The 22,905-nt window shown below is 43.6% G+C and overlaps 1 protein-coding gene across 1 annotated transcript in view; it reads right to left on the reverse strand.

Moving 5' to 3' along the window:
* Window positions 1-1,723: 1,723 nt before the first annotated feature.
* The window catches only part of LOC129861880 (E3 SUMO-protein ligase PIAS1-like), a 38,008-nt gene continuing 16,826 nt past the window's right edge, over window positions 1,724-22,905 (reverse strand). The window contains exons 7-13 of the mRNA XM_055933044.1: window positions 12,945-13,050; window positions 12,717-12,790; window positions 10,466-10,626; window positions 10,172-10,302; window positions 6,915-7,080; window positions 5,715-5,892; window positions 1,724-4,026 (exon numbers count right to left, since the gene is read on the reverse strand). Of these exons, the coding sequence (XP_055789019.1) occupies window positions 3,709-4,026; window positions 5,715-5,892; window positions 6,915-7,080; window positions 10,172-10,302; window positions 10,466-10,626; window positions 12,717-12,790; window positions 12,945-13,050 (1,134 nt within the window). The 3' untranslated portion in view covers window positions 1,724-3,708. The remainder of the gene's footprint in view (window positions 4,027-5,714; window positions 5,893-6,914; window positions 7,081-10,171; window positions 10,303-10,465; window positions 10,627-12,716; window positions 12,791-12,944; window positions 13,051-22,905) is intronic.

Genomic DNA, 22,905 nt, shown 5'->3' on the forward strand with positions numbered 1-22,905 from the left:
TAACTGGTGAATTTACAAACCCTCAACACCCGTTGAAATATGGCCGGTGTCGGTGAACGTTGACAAAAATGCGCAAAAATGCGTAATTAATACATCAGCTGATATATCAAAGTGCTGTACAGAATGGTCAACGTGGGGTGTTCTCTCATTTGTGTTTTGGAAGTAGCTAGCCAGCAAGCCAGCGTTAGCTTGACTGCAGTCAGAGCGCTCGGATCAACCCAAGTCCCTGGCCAGAGCGTCCAGTGTGCGCTATGAACGCTCCGGGGACGAAACTCTGATTTTAAAACGGACAATCTGGCAACACTTTCTGAATTGTTTCGTGCTTCTACACCTGCATTGCTTGCTGTTTGGGGGTTTTAGGCTGGGTTTCTGTACAGCACTTTGAGATATCAGCTGATGTAAGAAGGGCTTTATAAATACATTTGATTTGATTTTGAATTTACGTACGCCCAGGACGCACTCTGGCACTCCAGATTGAATTTACGAACACACCACTAGTTAAATTATATTATTAAAAAGTTTAATTTTTTCATGATTATTGTATTTATTTATAATTTTCTGTGTCCCTGATATCACTTTCCATCCTGTTTGTTGTAATTCTCCATTTAAGACCCCCCCCCCCCTCCCTTATCTAAAATGACACCACATTCAGGAAGTATCAGAATTTATTTGGTGGGAAAACAATGGTTTAAAAAGGTACATAATTATAAAGCCTTGGTTTTATCTATTTGTCCGCGTTGTTACACTGTATGTCCCACTCAAATGTTCATCCTGCTACGCTAAATTAAAGATAAAATTAACCAAATTTCCAAACGTTAAAATATGTTTGTTAGAGAATCCTGTTCCAAGTGTTCACCATTATATGCTAGCTCAATCTTGCTCACTCACAGAGCTATGGCTAATTTGGCCTCCAAATGTCCACCCTGTCAGGTTCCACCCTGGTAGGATTATGCACCTAACCGGTTGGAAAATGCACCTTTAAAAAAGTTCCCGAGTTTAACCAATATTAATTTTTTAGAAAGAATACTAAAATAAATATATAATTCCCCCCCCCCCCCAAAAGGCACCACACCGTAAGAATGTCCCATTCTAGATCCTTCCAGGGAAAATATAAGAGGTACAGTAACTAGGGGTTTAATGCAACCGGGTTAGGTTGCTATGCAGTAGCCGACCAGCAGAGGTCGTATCTTCAGGACAACGGGCCACTAGCTAGCGAGCTAGATAATAGCTATCTTCTGGGATCTTTCAGCCAAAGATTTGATTTAACTAGTTAGTTAACAAGACATTTATTGCGTTGAGCCACGCTAGATAGCTGTGTATCTTATGCTAATCTCAGCTATAGTTGGATGGTTAGTTTTATATTTGTAGTTGTTTACAATGAGCCTGCCGTGCACTGCCTTACCATACTCTGATCGTTTTAACTCTCTAAATATCACATTTAGAGGTTCCTTACCGTCTTGACGTTTAGGTTCAGGGTCCTGTTTTGATGCCATTCACTTAAACTATTAAAATATCTGAAAAAATCAAATCCAGGCATCGCCAAGCTCTTATTTCATTCAAAACAGTAAAAGGTCAGCAAAACGGTGTCACGTCCATGACGTATAGTCGTCGCGACACCATCATATGAACAGACTGCGTTCAAGAAAAGACACAAACGAAATGCTTCACGTCCGAAGAACATTCAAGAACAGGAACATAATTACTTCTGCAAAAAGCACCTTGATTCAACCGCTCAATACACAGTGATTTATTGACTAGCTCTATTTCTTGCAGAGGCCAGAGCAAACCATTACTTGTCTGTCGTCTTGCTGTATCTACCTGTTTAATTCATACAATTATCAAACGACACAGTAGAGGCCAGAGACCATCAAAATGCTCCAAACCTCTGTTGTGATATTGACGTCATTCAATAGCACAACAAGACAGAAGAAGAAAAACTCAAACAGAATTGGTTTGTTACAACGATGCAGATCAAGCGACAATGACCTCTTAAATAGCACGAATCGTAGAATTACTAAAGAAATATCATAGGACAATAGCAATGCATATTCATGAATCGTAGAATTACTAAAGAAATATCATAGGACAATAGCAATGCATATTCATGAATCATAGAATTACTAAAGAAATATAGGACAATAGCAATGCATATTCATGAATCATAGAATTACTAAAGAAATATCATAGGACAATAGCAATGCATATTCATGAGTCAATCAAAACTAAGAGAGGAAATAATAAATAATACTAACTGTGTACACAGGAAGGAAACAGAACAGAATAATGGTATCAAAACCACTATGGCCCATTCCACACTATAGGGCCTAACTGAGCCAAGCTGTACTGGGCTGGCCCATTCCACACTATAGGGCCTAACTGAGCCAAGCTGTACTGGGCTGGCCCATTCCACACTATAGGGCCTAACTGAGCCAAGCTGTACTGGGCTGGCCTGGCTCCACATCCACAAAAGTTGCTGGGGGAAAAAATCCTGGAAAGAGCCAAAGAAAATCCCCAAGCCATCACAGTACCGTTCAGGTCGGCCCTTTAGTGTGGCTGCTGTCACAGACCAGCTATCAGGCATTCACTAGGAATTCTAGCACAGTCACACGGACAGCTCTGAATCAGACCACAAGGACACAGGTTCTAGAGCTACTGGACTCTGGTGAGTGAGAGGAGACAGAGGAGAGACTGACTGAGATAGCAGGCGTGAAAAGCCATATAGTATGTTCTCTGTTCCAAAACAACTTCAATATACTTGGGTTTTTGTTTTCCTTAGATGACCTGGTGAAAAAGTGAGTCAAAAGATACCCCCTGCGTGAAAATAGTGCTTACATTTAATAAGGTACCATAGTAATACACTGGATTGAAACCATTTTGTCCCCCCCCCACATAATGTAAATTTGCTGTGTGTAACTATGATGCCAATTTCAATACTTTTTCCTAATATTTCTTTAATGTGAAAACAGTTTCCTCAGCTAACTGAAAGAGATGAGAGAGGAGCACACAAACCAGAGAAACCACAGTAGTGGATGTATAACCAGCCTGGGTACCAGTCTGTCTTGTGCTACACTTCCACTCCTTGTTACGCATGACGAAGAGTGGAATGACAGCAGACAGAATGGTACCCAGGCTAGCCTGTGTGATCCTAGTGGCAACGACAACATGGAGCATAGGGAATGCTTTTTACACAGCACACAGATCCAACAGAACTTGAAAGCATATTAATAAATAATACCTTGAAAATAATTAAATACAATATTATTGACCACAGTAAGAAATTAACGTTAAAAAAAAAAAAAAAAAGGAAAAATAAATCTACAGTGATGACGAAACAAACGGACAGATTCCTCTTCTCGCTCCGAAGCACAAGTCCAAACATGTTTTTGAGACAAAAATAATGCCGTCGACGTGTAATATTGAAATACAACAATAAAAACGAAGTACAAAAGGTCAGGGGTCAGGGGGCACGTGAAGGAAGAGGCTGGGGGAAAATCTTCAGTATCCACAGAAAAATATCACCTGAAGTTACTCATCATCATCATCGGGAGCTTATTATATAATAAGTCAAATTGAAAATATATATTTTTCCTCTCTGTACATAGCATTGTTTTCTCCTACTTTTTATTTTTCCTTTATTCGTCCCCTTCCGTTTCTATTTTCTCCCTCAAGTTGTTTTTCCGTTCTGTGTGAACGATCCCCCGCCTCCCTTCAGTCTAACGAGATCACGTCTGGTATGGAGCCATATATGACTGCCGCCGCTGCATCAGACCTGCTCGACTGGCTGTCCCTCTCGCCATCCCTGTCGCCATCCCTCTCTCTTAAACTATTAGACGAAACAAGACTGGAGCTGCTCCCGCTGTTGCTGCCCCCATTGGCTGCTGGCAGGGCGCTGCTCCCGCCCCCGGGGGTCCCTGGTTGGTCCAGGAACATCTGGGAGGAGCTATACGGCAGGAAGCGGTTGAGGAGAAGGTCATGGTCTTCTGAGGCTGAGGCCGCCGCTGCTGCCGCCATCACCATGTTGTAATGCTACAGAGAGGAGAGAGTAGTCATTACCTGATGGTGGTATTCTGTGAAGTCATTACCCGATGGTGGTATTCTGTGAAGTCATTACCCGATGGTGGTATTCTGTGAAGTCATTACCCGATGGTGGTATTCTGTGAAGTCATTACCTGATGGTGGTATTCTGTGAAGTCATTACCCGATGGTGGTATTCTGTGAAGTCATTACCTGATGGTGGTATTCTGTGAAGTCATTACCTGATGGTGGTATTCTGTGAAGTCATTACCTGATGGTGGTATTCTGTGAAGTCATTACCCGATGGTGGTATTCTGTGAAGTCATTACCCGATGGTTGTATTCTGTGAAGTCATTACCTGATGGTGGTATTCTGTGAAGTCATTACCTGATGGTGGTATTCTGTGAAGTTATTACCTGATGGTTCTATCCTGTGAAGTCATTACCTGATGGTGGTATTCTGTGAAGTCATTACCTGATGGTTGTATTCTGTGAAGTCATTACCTGATGGTGGTATTCTGTGAAGTCATTACCTGATGGTGGTATTCTGTGAAGTCATTACCTGATGGTGGTATTCTGTTTAGTCATTACCTGATGGTGGTATTCTGTGAAGTCATTACCTGATGGTGGTATTCTGTGAAGTCATTACCTGATGGTGGTATTCTGTGAAGTCATTACCTGATGGTGGTATTCTGTTTAGTCATTACCTGATGGTGGTATTCTGTTTAGTCATTACCTGATGGTGGTATTCTGTGAAGTCATTACCTGATGGTGGTATTCTGTTTAGTCATTACCTGATGGTGGTATTCTGTGAAGTCATTACCTGATGGTGGTATTCTGTGAAGTCATTACCTGATGGTGGTATTCTGTGAAGTCATTACCTGATGGTGGTATTCTGTGAAGTCATTACCTGATGGTGGTATTCTGTGAAGTCATTACCTGATGGTTGTATTCTGTGAAGTCATTACCTGATGGTGGTATTCTGTGAAGTCATTACCTGATGGTGGTATTCTGTGAAGTCATTACCTGATGGTGGTATTCTGTGAAGTCATTACCTGATGGTGGTATTCTGTGAAGTTATTACCTGATGGTGGTATTCTGTGAAGTCATTACCTGATGGTGGTATTCTGTTTAGTCATTACCTGATGGTGGTATTCTGTTTAGTCATTACCTGATGGTGGTATTCTGTGAAGTCATTACCTGATGGTGGTATTCTGTGAAGTCATTACCTGATGGTGGTATTCTGTGAAGTCATTACCTGATGTTGGTATTCTGTTTAGTCATTACCTGATGGTGGTATTCTGTGAAGTCATTACCTGATGGTGGTATTCTGTGAAGTCATTACCTGATGGTGGTATTCTGTGAAGTCATTACCTGATGGTGGTATTCTGTGAAGTCATTACCTGATGGTGGTATTCTGTTTAGTCATTACCTGATGGTGGTATTCTGTGAAGTCGTTACCTGATGGTGGTATTCTGTGAAGTCATTACCTGATGGTTCTATCCTGTGAAGTCATTACCTGATGGTTCTATCCTGTGAAGTCATTACCTGATGGTTGTCTGGTTCTATTCTGTGAAGTCATTACCTGATGGTGGTATTCTGTGAAGTCATTACCTGATGGTTCTATCATGTGAAGTCATTACCTGATGGTTCTATCCTGTGAAGTCATTACCTGTTGGTTCTATTCTGTGAAGTCATTACCTGATGGTTGTCTCCCTGGAGGAATGAGAAGAAGTTGAGGTCCAGGTCGTTGGGGGTGTGGTAGTAGTGGCTGTAGTCCTGTATGAGGGGGGGAGGAGGAGGGATATAGCTGGTCTCAACAGGAGGCATGCTGGGAGCTCTGGCCACCGGAGACACCTGGCTGTGGAGGTTCAACACTCTGTGGGGAGAACATAACACCAGGTCAGAACAGTCCGGCTGGTGTTCAGTCGGACCGAAACAGACAGCAGTCCGGCTGGTGTTCAGTGGGCCCGAAACAGACAGCAGTCCGGCTGGTGTTCAGTGGGCCCGAAACAGACAGCAGTCCGGCTGGTGTTCAGTGGGCCCGAAACAGACAGCAGTCCGACTGGTGTTCAGTGGGCCCGAAACAGACAGCAGTCTGGCCCAAAACAGACAGCAGTCTGGCCCAAAACAGACAGCAGTCCGACTGGTGTTCAGCGGGCCCGAAACAGACAGCAGTCTGGCTGGTGTTCAGTCGGCCCGAAACAGACAGCAGTCCGACTGGTGTTCAGTCGGCCCAAAACAGACAGCAGTCTGGCTGGTGTTCAGTCGGCCCAAAACAGACAGCAGTCTGGCTGGTGCTCAGTCTGCCCAAAACAGACAGCAGTCTGGCTGGTGTTCAGTCGGCCCAAAACAGACAGCAGTCTGGCTGGTGCTCAGTGGGCCCGAAACAGACAGCAGTCTGGCCCAAAACAGACAGCAGTCTGGCTGGTGTTCAGTCGGCCCAAAACAGACAGCAGTCTGGCTGGTGTTCAGTCGGCCCGAAACAGACAGCAGTCTGGCTGGTGTTCAGTCGGCCCAAAACAGACAGCAGTCTGGCCCGAAACAGACAGCAGTCCGACTGGCGTTCAGCGGGCCCGAAACAGACAGCAGTCTGGCTGGTGTTCAGTCGGCCCAAAACAGACAGTAGTCTGACTGGTGTTCAGTCGGCCCAAAACAGACAGTAGTCTGACTGGTGTTCAGTCGGCCCGAAAGCCGAGGAAGACAACTGAATAAAACAATAGTAGCCTGGTGCTGTGACAAATCTGTCCTCTTTTCGTCGCAGACAGGTGATAACAATATGGCGGAAGCTCATCATAAGGCTGGCTTAGCTTTCAACTGCTCACTTCTTTCAAATTCACGCAGTGACAGGAAAGGATGAGTGGACAGATTGTATTTGTAGGATTTTGTGATTGGACATACCCCTTGCTGGCAGGCGGCGAGGCAGGGGACAGCGAGGAGGAGGGACAGGCCCTCTTGAGAGGAGGCTCATGGTCCAGATCGTCGTCTGAAGAGCTGTCCAGAGTCAGATCGATCACCACCACCTTATTGGTCCTGTGGTGCTCCGATTCTACTGTCCGACACGAGTCTATATCAGACAGAGAGACAGGCAGACAGAGAGACAGAAAGAGAGAGAGACAGAAAGAGAGAGACAGAAAGAGAGAGAGACAGAGAGAAAGAGAAACAGAGACAGAGAGAGACAGACAGACAGACAGACAGACAGACAGACAGACAGAGACAGACAGACAGACAGACAGAAAGAGAAACAGAGACAGAGAAAGAGAGACAGACAGAGACAGACAGAAAGAGAGAGACAGACAGAGAGAAAGAGAAACAGAGACAGACAAAGAGAGACAGAGAGAGAGAAAGAGAGAGACAGACAGAGAAACAGAGACAAGTCCAACTTCAGTCAAGTTGGTTGTTGCTCATTTCTAGACAGCCATTTTTAAGTCTTGACATAGATTTTCAAGCAGATGTAAGTCAAAACAGTAACTTGGCCACTCAGGAACATTCAATGTCTTCTTGGTAAGCAGTGTAGATTTAGCCTTGTGTTTTAGGTTATTGTCCTGCTGACAGGTGAATTAATATCCCAGTGTCTGGTGGAAAGCAGACTGAACCAGGTTTTCCTCTAGGATTTTGCCTGTCGTTAGCTCAATACGGTTTACTTGTATCCTAAAAAAAAACTCCCTAGTCCTTAATTATTACAAGCATACCCATAACATGATGCAGCCACAACCATGCTTGAAAATATGGAGAGTGGTACTCAGTAATGTGTTGTTGGATTTGCTCCAAACATAACGCTTTGTATTCAGGACAAAAAGTAAATTTCTTTGCCACATTTTTAAAAATTATTACTTTCATGTTTTGGAATATTTGTATTATGTTCAGGCTTTCTTCTTTTCTCACTGTCCTTTAGGTTAGTATTGTGGAGTATCTACAATGTTGTTGATCCATCCTCAGTTTTCTCCTATCACAGCCATTCAACTCATCCAGGACATCATCCACCCGAGCCACTGCCTGTTCACCCCGCTATCATCCAGAAGGCGAGGTCAGTACAGGTGCATCACTACCTGTTCACCCCGCTATCATCCAGAAGGCGAGGTCAGTACAGGTGCATCACTGCCTGTTCACCCCGCTATCATCCAGAAGGCGAGGTCAGTACAGGTGCATCACTACCTGTTCACCCCGCTATCATCCAGAAGGCGAGGTCAGTACAGGTGCATCACTACCTGTTCACCCCGCTATCATCCAGAAGGCGAGGTCAGTACAGGTGCATCACTACCTGTTCACCCCGCTATCATCCAGAAGGCGAGGTCAGTACAGGTGCATCACTACCTGTTCACCCCGCTATCATCCAGAAGGAGAGGTCAGTACAGGTGCATCACTACCTGTTCACCCCTCTATCATCCAGAAGGAGAGGTCAGTACAGGTGCATCACTACCTGTTCACCCCACTATCATCCAGAAGGAGAGGTCAGTACAGGTGCATCACTACCTGTTCACCCCTCTATCATCCAAAAGGAGAGGTCAGTACAGGTGCATCACTACCTGTTCACCCCGCTATCATCCAGAAGGAGAGGTCAGTACAGGTGCATCACTACCTGTTCACCCCTCTATCATCCAGAAGGTGAGGTCAGTACAGGTGCATCACTACCTGTTCACCCCTCTATCATCCAGAAGGTGAGGTCAGTACAGGTGCATCACTACCTGTTCACCCCTCTATCATCCAGAAGGAGAGGTCAGTACAGGTGCATCACTACCTGTTCACCCCGCTATCATCCAGAAGGAGAGGTCAGTACAGGTGCATCACTACCTGTTCACCCCTCTATCATCCAGAAGGAGAGGTCAGTACAGGTGCATCACTGCCTGTTCACCCCGCTATCATCCAGAAGGAGAGGTCAGTACAGGTGCATCACTACCTGTTCACCCCTCTATCATCCAGAAGGCGAGGTCAGTACAGGTGCATCACTACCTGTTCACCCCGCTATCATCCAGAAGGAGAGGTCAGTACAGGTGCATCACTACCTGTTCACCCCGCTATCATCCAGAAGGAGAGGTCAGTACAGGTGCATCACTACCTGTTCACCCCTCTATCATCCAGAAGGAGAGGTCAGTACAGGTGCATCACTACCTGTTCACCCCGCTATCATCCAGAAGGAGAGGTCAGTACAGGTGCATCACTACCTGTTCACCCCTCTATCATCCAGAAGGAGAGGTCAGTACAGGTGCATCACTACCTGTTCACCCCGCTATCATCCAGAAGGCGAGATCAGTACAGGTGCATCGAAGCAGGGACCGAGAGACTGAAAAACAGCATCTATCTCAAGGCCATCAGACTGTTAATTAGCCATCACTAGCCATTACTCAACCCTGCTCCTTAGAGGCTGCTGCCCTTTCTACATCACTGGTCACTTTAACAATAGTTACATACTGCTTCACTCATCTCATATGTATATACTGTATTCTATTCTACTGTATTTTAGTCAATGCCACTCCAACATTGCTCATCCTAATATTTATATATTTCTTAATTCCATTCTTTTGCTTTAGATGTGTGTGTATTGTTGTGAATTGTTAGGTATTACTACACTGTTGGAGTTAGGAACACAAGCATTTCACTACACCCGCAATAACATCTGCTAAATATGTGTATGTGACCAATAAATGTTGATTTAAACTGTTTTACAGTCACCATTGGCCTCATGGTGAAACCCCTGAGCGGTTTCCTTCCTTTCCGGCAACTGAGTTAGGAAGGACACCTGTATCTTTGTAGTGACTGGGTGTATTGATACACCATCCAAAGTGTAATTAATAACTTCACCGTGCTCAAATGGATATTCAATGTCTGTTTATTGTTTTGTTTACCCATCTACCAATAGGTGCCCTTCTTTACAAGCCATTGGAAAACCTCCCTGGTCTTTGTGGTTGAATCTGTGTTTAAAATTCACTGCTCGACTGAGGAACCTTACAGATAATGGTATGTGTGGGGTACAGAGATGAGGTAGTCATTCAGAAATCATGTTAAACACTATTATTGCAACTTTAGGCTTCACATAACAAAGGAGTTGAATACTTAATGACTCAAGACATCTCAGCTTTTGATTTTTTTTTTATGAATTTGTATAAATGGCGCTACTAGGATACCAGAAGGGCTATGAAGCCGGAGGAATCCCCACGTACCGTCCTCCCCGTTGAACGAAGCAGACACCTCTGTGACCTCTTTCTTCGACCTCATGGGATACCAGTTCCCGTCCTCCTTAAACTGGATCTCATCACAGTCCTCACAGCTGTTTAGGATCTCCATGAACAACCTGCGCACACACACACACACACACACACACACACACACACACACACACACACACACACACACACGACAGGGGTTCAGAAATAGTGTGTGCTACTGTACTGCAATGCATTGGATGACTGTTCATTCAATGTGAAACATCCCCAGAGAGGTGCAGCAGAACGAACCCGTCGATGATGAGGTGTTGGTAGGGGGCCTTCTGATCACACACAGGACACACCCAGGTGGGTTTCTTCTCATTCATCTGGATGTAAAGCGTCGCGTCGAAACACTGCAGGTGGGAACAGGTCAGCGCTCTGCACGGGATCATCAGACGCATCTTCCCCAGCTAGACACACAGGAAACAGGAAACAGGAAGATGAATATACATCCACATCTTCCCCAGCTAGACAAACACACAGGAGACAGGAAGATGAATATACATCAACATCACGAGGACCAGCTAGACAAACACACAGGAAACAGGAAACAGAAGGATGAATATACATCAACATCACGAGGACCAGCTAGACAAACACACAGGAAACAGGAAACAGAAGGATGAATATACATCAACATCACGAGGACCAGCTAGACAAACACACAGGAAACAGGAAGATGAATATACATCAACATCATCCCCAGCTAGACAAACACACAGGAAACAGGAAACAGGAAGATGAATATACATCAACATCTTCCCCAGCTAGACAAACACACAGGAAACAGGAAACAGAAGGATGAATACACATCAACATCATGAGGACCAGCTAGACAAACACACAGGAAACAGGAAACAGGAAGATGAATATACATCAACATCTTCCCCAGCTAGACAAACACACAGGAAACAGGAAACAGGAAGATGAATATACATCAACATCTTCCCCAGCTAGACAAACACACAGGAAACAGGAAACAGGAAGATGAATATACATTAACATCTTCCCCAGCTAGACAAACACACAGGAAACAGGAAGATGAATATACATTAACATCTTCCCCAGCTAGACAAACACACAGGAAACAGGAAGATGAATATACATCAACATCTTCCCCAGCTAGACAAACACACAGGAAACAGGAAACAGGAAGATGAATATACATCAACATCTTCCCCAGCTAGACAAACACACAGGAAACAGGAAACAGGAGGATGAATATACATCAACATCTTCCCCAGCTAGACAAACACACAGGAAACAGGAAACAGGAAGATGAATATACATCAACATCTTCCCCAGCTAGACAAACACACAGGAAACAGGAAACAGGAAGATGAATATACATCAACATCTTCCCCAGCTAGACAAACACACAGGAAACAGGAAACAGGAAGATGAATATACGTCAACATCACGAGGACCAGCTAGACAAACACACAGGAAACAGGAAACAGGAAGATGAATATACATCAACATCTTCCCCAGCTAGACAAACACACAGGAAACAGGAAACAGGAAGATGAATATACGTCAACATCACGAGGACCAGCTAGACAAACACACAGGAAACAGGAAACAGAAGGATGAATATACATCAACATCACGAGGACCAGCTAGACAAACACACAGGAAACAGAAGGATGAATATACATCAACATCACGAGGACCAGCTAGACAAACACACAGGAAACAGGAAACAGGAGGATGAATATACATCAACATCTTTCCCAGCTAGACAAACACACAGGAAACAGGAAGATGAATATACATCAACATCACGAGGACCAGCTAGACAAACACACAGGAAACAGGAAACAGAAGGATGAATATACATCAACATCTTCCCCAGCTAGACAAACACACAGGAAACAGGAAGATGAATATACATCAACATCTTCCCCAGCTAGACAAACACACAGGAAACAGGAAACAGAAGGATGAATATACATCAACATCACGAGGACCAGCTAGACAAACACACAGGAAACAGGAAGATGAATATACATCAACATCACGAGGACCAGCTAGACAAACACACAGGAAACAGGAAACAGGAAACAGAAGGATGAATATACATCAACATCTTCCCCAGCTAGACAAACACACAGGAAACAGGAAACAGAAGGATGAATATACATCAACATCTTCCCCAGCTAGACAAACACACAGGAAACAGGAAACAGAAGGATGAATATACATCAACATCTTCCCCAGCTAGACAAACACACAGGAAACAGGAAACAGAAGGATGAATATACATCAACATCACGAGGACCAGCTAGACAAACACACAGGAAACAGGAAACAGAAGGATGAATACCGTGCTGTTTTGTAGCCTCAGTGGGATGACAGACCCTCTGATTGTGATGTGGTTGTTTTACCTAATCTACCTACTTCTACCCAAGTTGATCACTTCTGATTAGTTGATCACCGATTGATCGATTCTGATTAAGAACATCTGCTACATAACTAAAATGTAAATGAGTGTACGTACCGGACAGAGTAGAGAGACTCGTAGACTGGTGGTCGCGATCTCACTGTCGGGGTCAGCTGTTAACTTCTCTTTGACTGTGGAGAGAGAGAGAGAGACAACACAATAACGAGGACATTCTCCCGTTCCCATTTTCCCTAGCCGGGTGCTGTTGAGGCAGCCCCTATGGTCATGAGGGACTTGGGGTTTATGGGACCATGCAGCAACGTCTAATATCAGAGAGCCACCTACTGAGAGCTCTGGAGTGGTCTGGGTTGCGGATCCCTTTGGCCCGTAGTCTCTGTAGCAGGGTTGTGGATGTCTGCTGTCTGACCAGGTAAACTGCCATGGAGAAACTCTGAGAGAGGAGACAACAGGAAGGAGCTTGTCACAATGAACCACAATGACTCAACACCGTACAGGAAAACCATTATTTAACCCTTATACTACTGACCTGGGTCATTTTGGGGCATTGGATTGAGAGAAAAAAATGCTCCCAAATACTCTGACCACCTGCCAATATGGCTGGTATGAATATAGTTCCTCATTTTCTACATATCAAAAATTGGTAAATGGTATACAAACTCTGCCAATGGTATAAATATTTGATTAAACTAAAATATAAAACTCAGATCCACTCCACATTAGGACTGACCCCATATAGAACTCAGATCCACTCCACATTAGGACTGACCCCATATAAAACTCAGATCCTCTCCACATTAGGACTGACCCCATATAGAACTCAGATCCACTCCACATTAGGACTGACCCCATATAAAACTCAGATCCACTCCACATCAGGACTGACCCCATTTAGAACTCAGATCCACTCCACATTAGGACTGACCCCATATAGAACTCGGATCCACTCCACATTAGGACTGACCCCATATAAAACTCAGATCCACTCCACATTAGGACTGACCTCATATAAAACTCAGATCCACTCCACATTAGGACTGACCCCATATAGAACTCAGATCCACTCCACATCAGGACTGACCCCATTTAGAACTCAGATCCACTCCACATTAGGACTGACCCCATATAGAACTCAGATCCACTCCACATTAGGACTGACCCCATATAGAACTCAGATCCACTCCACATCAGGACTGACCCCATTTAGAACTCAGATCCACTCCACATCAGGACTGACCCCATATAGAACTCAGATCCACTCCACATTAAGACTGACCCCATATAGAACTCAGATCCACTCCACATTAGGACTGACCCCATATAGAACTCAGATCCACTCCACATTAGGACTGACCCCATATAGAACTCAGATCCACTCCACATTAGGACTGACCCCATATAGAACTCAGATCCACTCCACATCAGGACTGACCCCATTTAGAACTCAGATCCACTCCACATTAGGACTGACCCCATATAGAACTCAGATCCACTCCACATTAGGACTGACCCCATATAGAACTCAGATCCACTCCACATCAGGACTGACCCCATTTAGAACTCAGATCCACTCCACATCAGGACTGACCCCATATAGAACTCAGATCCACTCCACATTAAGACTGACCCCATATAGAACTCAGATCCACTCCACATTAGGACTGACCCCATATAAAACTCAGATCCACTCCACATTAGGACTGACCCCATATAAAACTCAGATCCACTCCACATTAGGACTGACCCCATATAGAACTCAGATCCACTCCACATTAGGACTGACTCCATATTGAACTCAGATCCACTCCACATTAGGACTGACCCCATATAGAACTCAGATCCACTCCACATTAGGACTGACCCCATTTAGAACTCAGATCCACTCCACATTAGGACTGACCCCATATAGAACTCAGATCCACTCCACATTAGGACTGACCCCATATAGAACTCAGATCCACTCCACATCAGGACTGACCCTATATAAAACTCAGATCCACTCCACATTAGGACTGACCCCATTTAGTTGACTGGACCATTGTTTGATTGAAAGGTTGTTGGTCGACCAAGATATTTTTAGTTGAGCAGTGGCAAATATATAAAATCATTTATGAGCACTAGCTTTGGCCCGGACGAGTTAATAGTTGATACAATGTTTCCAGTTCCTTGCAGACGGGCCATGTGTAGCCACTATGATTTATAGGATAGTTATTTTTAAAATCAGGATATTTTCTACCTGCGGGCTGCAATGTTTTTATTTGATGGCTTTATGTAGGCTATTTTTACATTTTGGCAACGGAAGTTACTTTTAGATATGTATCATTTTCCATTTAGATATACAGTGCATTCATAAAGTATTCAGACCCTTTGACGTTTTCCACATTGTTACGTTGCAGCCTTATTCAAAAATGTATTAAATTGTTTATTTCCCTCATCAATCTACACACAATACCCCATCACGACATCACAATACCCCATAATGACATCACAATACCCCATAATGACATCACAATACCCCATAATGACATCACAATTCCCCACTGTGAGTAGAAGCATCCTGCCATAGGCCCTCCCACTACTAAAGAAAACCATAAAGCCATATGTTTGGTCACCGTTTCACTAGCAGCCATGATAATGCTGTGGCGTGAATAAAGAAAATTAAGCCATATGTTTGGTCATTGTTTCACTAGCAGCCATGATAATGCTGTGGCGTGAATAAAGAAAACTAAGCCATATGTTTGGTCTGTTTCACTAGCAGCCATGATAATGCTGTGGCGTGAATAAAGAAAATTAAGCCATATGTTTGGTCATTGTTTCACTAGCAGCCATGATAATGCTGTGGCGTGAATAAAGAAAATTAAGCCATATGTTTGGTCTGTTTCACTAGCAGCCATGATAATGCTGTGGCGTGAATAAAGAAAATTAAGCCATATGTTTGGTCATTGTTTCACTAGCAGCCATGATAATGCTGTGGCGTGAATAAAGAAAATTAAGCCATATGTTTGGTCTGTTTCACTAGCAGCTATGATAATGCTGTGGCGTGAATAAAGAAAATTAAGCCATATGTTTGGTCTGTTTCACTAGCAGCTATGATAATGCTGTGGCGTGAATAAAGAAAATTAAGCCATATGTTTGGTCTGTTTCACTAGCAGCTATGATAATGCTGTGGCGTGAATAAAGAAAATTAAGCCATATGTTTGGTCTGTTTCACTAGCAGCTATGATAATGCTGTGGCGTGAATAAAGAAAATTAAGCCATATGTTTGGTCTGTTTCACTAGCAGCCATGATAATGCTGTGGCGTGAATAAAGAAAATTAAGCCATATGTTTGGTCTGTTTCACTAGCAGCTATGATAATGCTGTGGCGTGAATAAAGAAAATTAAGCCATATGTTTGGTCTGTTTCACTAGCAGCTATGATAATGCTGTGGCGTGAATAAAGAAAATTAAGCCATATGTTTGGTCATTGTTTCACTAGCAGCCATGATAATGCTGTGGCGTGAATAAAGAAAATTAAGCCATATGTTTGGTCTGTTTCACTAGCAGCTATGATAATGCTGTGGCGTGAATAAAGAAAATTAAGCCATATGTTTGTTCACTGTCTTTCAGGATCAATGGATGAATCAATTTGTCAATAAAATAACAGAAAGTAGTCATACTTGACTTATTCCACATTTTGTTGTATTATAAACAGATAAAATATATATATATAAGATCTTACCCATCTACACACAATAGCCCATAAAAACAAAGTGAAAACATGTTTTTAGAAATGTTTTCAAAGGTATAGAAAATGTAAAATTAAATATAATTTACATTCAGTACCAGTCAACAGTTCGGACACACCTACTCAGGGTTTATCTTCATTTGGACTATTTTCTACATTGTAGACTAATAGTGAAGACATCAAAACTATGAAATAACACATATGGTATCAAGTAGTAAACAAATTAAAATATATTTTATATTTGAGATTCTTCAAAGTAGCCACCTTTGCCTGGATGACCGCTTTGCACACTCTTTGCATTTTCTCAACCAGCTTCACGAGGTAGTCACCTGGAATGCATTTCAATTACCAGGTGTGCCTTTTTAAAAGTCAATTTGTGGAATTTCTTTCCTTCTGAATGTATTTGAGCCAATCAGTTGTGCTGTGACAAGGTAGGGGTGGTATACAGAAGATAGCCCTATTTGGTAAAAGACCAGGTCCATATTATGGCAAGAACAGCTCAAATAAGCAGAGAAACAACAGTCCATCATTACTTTAAGACATGAAGGTCAGTCAATACTGAACATTTCAAGAACTTTTTCTTCAAGTGCAGTCCCAAAAACCATCAGGCACTATGATGAAACTGGCTCTCATGAGGACCGTCACAGGAAAGGAAGACCCGGAGTTACCTCTGCTGCAGAGGATAAATTCATTCGAGTTACCAGCCTAGGAAATTGCAGCCCAAATAAATGCTTCAGAGTTCAAGTAACACACACATCTCAACATCAACTGTTCAGAGGAGTCTGTGTGAATCAGGCCTTCATGGTCAAATTGCTGCAAAGAAACAACTACTAAAGGACACCAATAAAAATAAGAGACTTGCTTGGGCCAAGAAACACGAGCAATGGACATTAGACCAGTGGAATTAGAATTCAAGGCACACTTAACCAGCATGGCTACCACAGCATTCTGCAGCGATACACCATCCCATCTGATTTGCACTTAGTGGGACTATCATTTGTTTTTCAACAGGACAATGACCCTACACACCCCCAGGCTGTGTAAGTGCTATTTGACCAAGAAGGAGAGTGATGGAGTGCTGCATCAGATGACCTGGCCCCCACAATCACCCAACCTAAACCCAATTAAGATATTTTGGGATGAGTTGGACCGCAGAGTGAAGGAAAAGCAGCCAACAAGTGCTCAGTATATGTGGGAACTCCTTCAAAAGCATTCCAGGTGAAGCTGGTTGAGAGAATACCAAGTGAGTGCAAAGATGTCATCAAGGCAAAGGGAGGCTACTTTGAAGAATTTCAAATATAAAAAACATTTTGATTTGTTTAACACCTTTTTGGTTACTACATGATTCCATGTTATTTCATAGTTTTGATGTCTTCACTATTATTCTAAAATGTAGAAAATAGTAAAAATAAAGAAAATCGCTTGAATGAGTAGGTGTGTCCAAACTTGACTGATACTGAAAGTATTGACACCCCTTTGCTATAACACTCCAAATTGAGCTCAGGCACATCCAATTTCCTTTGATCATCCTTGAGTTGTCACTACAACTTGATTGGAGTCCACCTGTGGCAAATTACATTTTTTGGACGTGATTTAGAAAGAAACACGCCTGTCTATATAAAGTCCCACAGTTGACAGCTCATGTCAGAGCACAAATTACAGTACATACCATGAAGTCCAAGGAACTTGTCCATAGAGCTCCGAGAAAGAATTGTGATAAGGCATATATCTGGGAAAGGGTATAAAACTATTCCTGGAGTGTTGAAAGTTTCCAAGAGCACAATGGTCTATACATCATCGGGAAATTGAACAAATATGGAACTACCCAGACTCTGCCTAGAGCTGGCCGTGTGACCAAACTGAAATATCCAGACTCTGTCTAGAGCTGGCCGTGTGACCAAACTGAAATACCCAGACTCTGCCTAGAGCTGGCCGTCTAACCAAACTGAAATACCCAGACTCTGCCTAAAGCTGGCCGTCTAACCAAACTGAAATACCCAGACTCTGCCTAGAGCTGGCCGTGTGACCAAACTGAAATACCCAGACTCTGCCTAGAGCTGGCCGTCTAACCAAACTGAAATACCCAGACTCTGTCTAGAGCTGGCCGTCTAACCAAACTGAAATACCCAGACTCTGCCTAGAGCTGGCCGTCTAACCAAACTGAAATACCCAGACTCTGCCTAGAGCTGGCCGTCTAACCAAACTGAAATACCCAGACTCTGCCTAGAGCTGGCCGTCTAACCAAACTGAAATACCCAGACTCTGTCTAGAGCTGGCCGTGTGACCAAACTGAAATACCCAGACTCTGCCTAGAGCTGGCCGTGTGACCAAACTGAAATATCCAGACTCTGTCTAGAGCTGGCCGTGTGACCAAACTGAAATACCCAGACTCTGCCTAGAGCTGGCCGTCTAACCAAACTGAAATACCCAGACTCTGCCTAGAGCTGGCCGTCTAACCAAACTGAAATACCCAGACTCTGCCTTGAGCTGGCCGTCTAACCAAACTGAAATACCCAGACTCTGCCTAGAGCTGGCCGTGTGACCAAACTGAAATACCCAGACTCTGCCTAGAGCTGGCCGTGTGACCAAACTGAAATACCCAGACTCTGTCTAGAGCTGGCCGTCTAACCAAACTGAAATACCAAGACTCTGCCTAGAGCTGGGCCGTGTGACCAAACTGAAATACCCAGACTCTGTCTAGAGCTGGCCGTCTAACCAAACTGAAATACCCAGACTCTGCCTAGAGCTGGCCGTCCGGCCAAACTGGGCAAGAAGGGCCTCGGTCAGGGAGGTGACCCAGAACTCAATGACCACTCTGACAGAACTACAGATTTCTTTGGCTGAGATGGGAGAACCTGCCAGAAGGACAACAGTCTCTACAGGATTTTAACCAATCTATGCTTTATGGGAGAATGTCCAGATGGAAGCCACTCCTGAGAAAAAAGGCACATGACAGCACACCTGGAGTTTACAAAAAGGCACATGACAGCACACCTGGAGTTTACAAAAAGGCACATGACAGCACACCTGGAGTTTACAAAAAGGCACATGACAGCACACCTGGAGTTTACAACAAGGCACATGACAGCACACCTGGAATGTACAACAAGGCAGGTGAAAGTCTCACAGCACAAGGCAAATGATTCTGTGATCTGATGAGACAGTCAATTGAACTCTTTGGCCTGAATGAAGAGCAACTACGTCTGGAGAAAACCAGACATCGCTCGCCTAACACCATCCCTACGGTGAAGCATGGTGGTGGCAGCATCATGCTATGGGGATGCTTTTCAATGGCAGGGACTGGAAGACTGGTAATGACAGAGGGAACAATGAATGGAGCCAGATACAAGCAAATCCTTAATGAGAACCTGCTTCAGAGTGCAAATGACCTTAGACTGGGGCGAAGATTTACGTTCCAACAGGACAATGACCCGAAGCATAAAGCCAAAGCTATGCTGGACTGGCTTCAGAAAAAGAATGGGAAAGTCCTTGAGTGGCCCAGCCAAAGCACAGACTTGAATCCCATTGGAAATCTGTGGAAAGACTAAGATTGCTGTTCACCACCACTGACTTAACAGAGCTTGAAAAAATCTGCAAGGCAGAATGGGAGAAAATCCCCAAATTCAGATGACTCAAAGCTGATACAGACATACCTAAGATGACTCAAAGCTGGTACAGACATACTCAAGATGACTCAAAGCTGATACAGACATACTCAAGATGACTCAAAGCTGGTACAGACATACTCAAGATGACTCAAAGCTGATACAGACATACTCAAGATGACTCAAAGCTGGTACAGACATACCCAAGATGACTCAAAGCTGGTACAGACATACCCAAGATGACTCAAAGCTGGTACAGACATACTCAAGATGACTCAAAGCTGATACAGACATACTCAAGATGACTCAAAGCTGGTACAGACATACTCAAGATGACTCAAAGCTGATACAGACATACTCAAGATGACTCAAAGCTGGTACAGACATACCCAAGATGACTCAAAGCTGATACAGACATACCCAAGATGACTCAGAGCTGGTACAGACATACCCAAGATGACTCAAAGCTGATACAGACATACCCAAGATGACTCAGAGCTGGTACAGACATACCCAAGATGACTCAAAGCTGATACAGACATACCCAAGATGACTCAGAGCTGGTACAGACATACCCAAGATGACTCAAAGCTGTAATCCCTGCCAAAGGTGCTTCTACAAAGTACGGACTCAGGGGTGTGAATATTTACGTAAATTAGATATTTTTGCATTTCAATACATTTGCAAAATGTTCTAAAAACATGTTTGTCATTATAGGGTATTGTGTGTAGATGATCGAGAGAAAAATCTAAAAATGATTTTAATTTAATTCAGGCTGTAACAACAAGGGGTATGAATACTTCCTGAAAGCCCATTTCACATTTTGGTATACAACCCTTTTAAACAGCAGATGGTTTTACTTCATAAACACGATCATTTATACTTACTTAAAAATTCTAAAAACGAAATGATACTACAATCAAATTAAAGGTAAATCAGCGTTTTAGTACTAATGTGGATTGAAAAAAGCTACACAGTTTATGGTTAACGAAATGTATATTTTTTTGTTTGACAGAATATGCAAATGAACAGTTGGTATTCCATGATCGTAAAATATATTGGTAGTATAAGGGTTAAAAGAATAAAATGGAACATAAAACATTTATTATCCACGCAATCTGGAAATGTGCCTTCGGCGTCACAGTGGCTAATACGTAAGCTATCATGGTCTCATGCCACAGCTTTCCTTCAACAGTCAATCAGCCAGTCATCTTTCGGGAGGCAAAATGATGGGAACTTTCCAAAAATGTCCAGGTTTTCAAAAACTCCTTGTTGGAGGATTCTGGATGTCCTGCTGATTTTATTCACTTCTGATTACGTCAATCTACCAACCAGATTTTTAAATAGATATTTTTTTTACCTGTAAATTCTGGGAAAGTTACCGGAATATTCCAACTCTAATCACCCTGCATTCATTACCCTGTCTATCTATTACATCACCCTGCACCAATTACCCTGTCTATCTATTACATCACCCAGCATCCATTACCCTGTCTATCTATTACATCACCTTGCATCCATTACCCTGTCTATCTATTACATCACCCTGAATTCATTACTCTGTCTATCTATTACATCACCCTGCATTCATTACCCTATCTATTACATCACCCTGCATTCATTACCCTGTCTATCTATTACATCACCTTGCATCCATTACCCTGTCTATCTATTACATCACCTTGCATCCATTACCCTGTCTATCTATTACATCACCCTCCATTCCTTACCCTGTCTATCTATTACATCACCCTGCATCCATTACCCTGTCTATCTATTATATCACCCTGCATCCATTACCCTGTCTATATATTACATCATGACACCACGATAGATTCCTTACCCTGCCTATCTGAGGTCCATGACACCACGTTAGATTCCTTACCCTGCCTATCTGAGGTCCATGACACCACGATAGATTCCTTACCCTGCCTATCTGAGGTCCACGACACCACGTTAGATTCCTTACCCTGCCTATCTGAGGTCCATGACACCACGTTAGATTCCTTACCCTGCCTATCTGAGGTCCATGACACCACGTTAGATTCCTTACCCTGCCTATCTGAGGTCCATGACACCACGTTAGATTCCTTACCCTGCCTATCTGAGGTCCATGACACCACGATAGATTCCTTACCCTGCCTATCTGAGGTCCATGACACCACGATAGATTCCTTACCCTGCCTATCTGAGGTCCATGACACCACGTTAGATTCCTTACCCTGCCTATCTGAGGTCCATGACACCACGATAGATTCCTTACCCTGCCTATCTGAGGTCCATGACACCACGATAGATTCCTTACCCTGCCTATCTGAGGTCCATGACACCACGATAGATTCCTTACCCTGCCTATCTGAGGTCCATGACACCACGATAGATTCCTTACCCTGCCTATCTGAGGTCCATGACACCACGATAGATTCCTTACCCTGCCTATCTGAGGTCCATGACACCACGATAGATTCCTTACCCTGCCTATCTGAGGTCCATGACACCACGTTAGATTCCTTACCCTGCCTATCAGAGGTCCATGACACCACGTTAGATTCCTTACCCTGCCTATCAGAGGTCCATGACACCACGATAGATTCCTTACCCTGCCTATCTGAGGTCCATGACACCACGATAGATTCCTTACCCTGCCTATCTGAGGTCCATGACACCACGTTAGATTCCTTACCCTGCCTATCTGAGGTCCATGACACCACGATAGATTCCTTACCCTGCCTATCTGAGGTCCACGACACCACGTTAGATTCCTTACCCTGCCTATCTGAGGTCCATGACACCACGATAGATTCCTTACCCTGCCTATCTGAGGTCCACGACACCACGATAGATTCCTTACCCTGCCTATCTGAGGTCCACGACACCACGATAGATTCCTTACCCTGCCTATCAGAGGTCCATGACACCACGATAGATTCCTTACCCTGCCTATCTGAGGTCCATGAC

The sequence above is a fragment of the Salvelinus fontinalis genome, chromosome 9 (genome assembly GCF_029448725.1).
Source record: "Salvelinus fontinalis isolate EN_2023a chromosome 9, ASM2944872v1, whole genome shotgun sequence".
NCBI lineage: Eukaryota > Metazoa > Chordata > Actinopteri > Salmoniformes > Salmonidae > Salvelinus > Salvelinus fontinalis.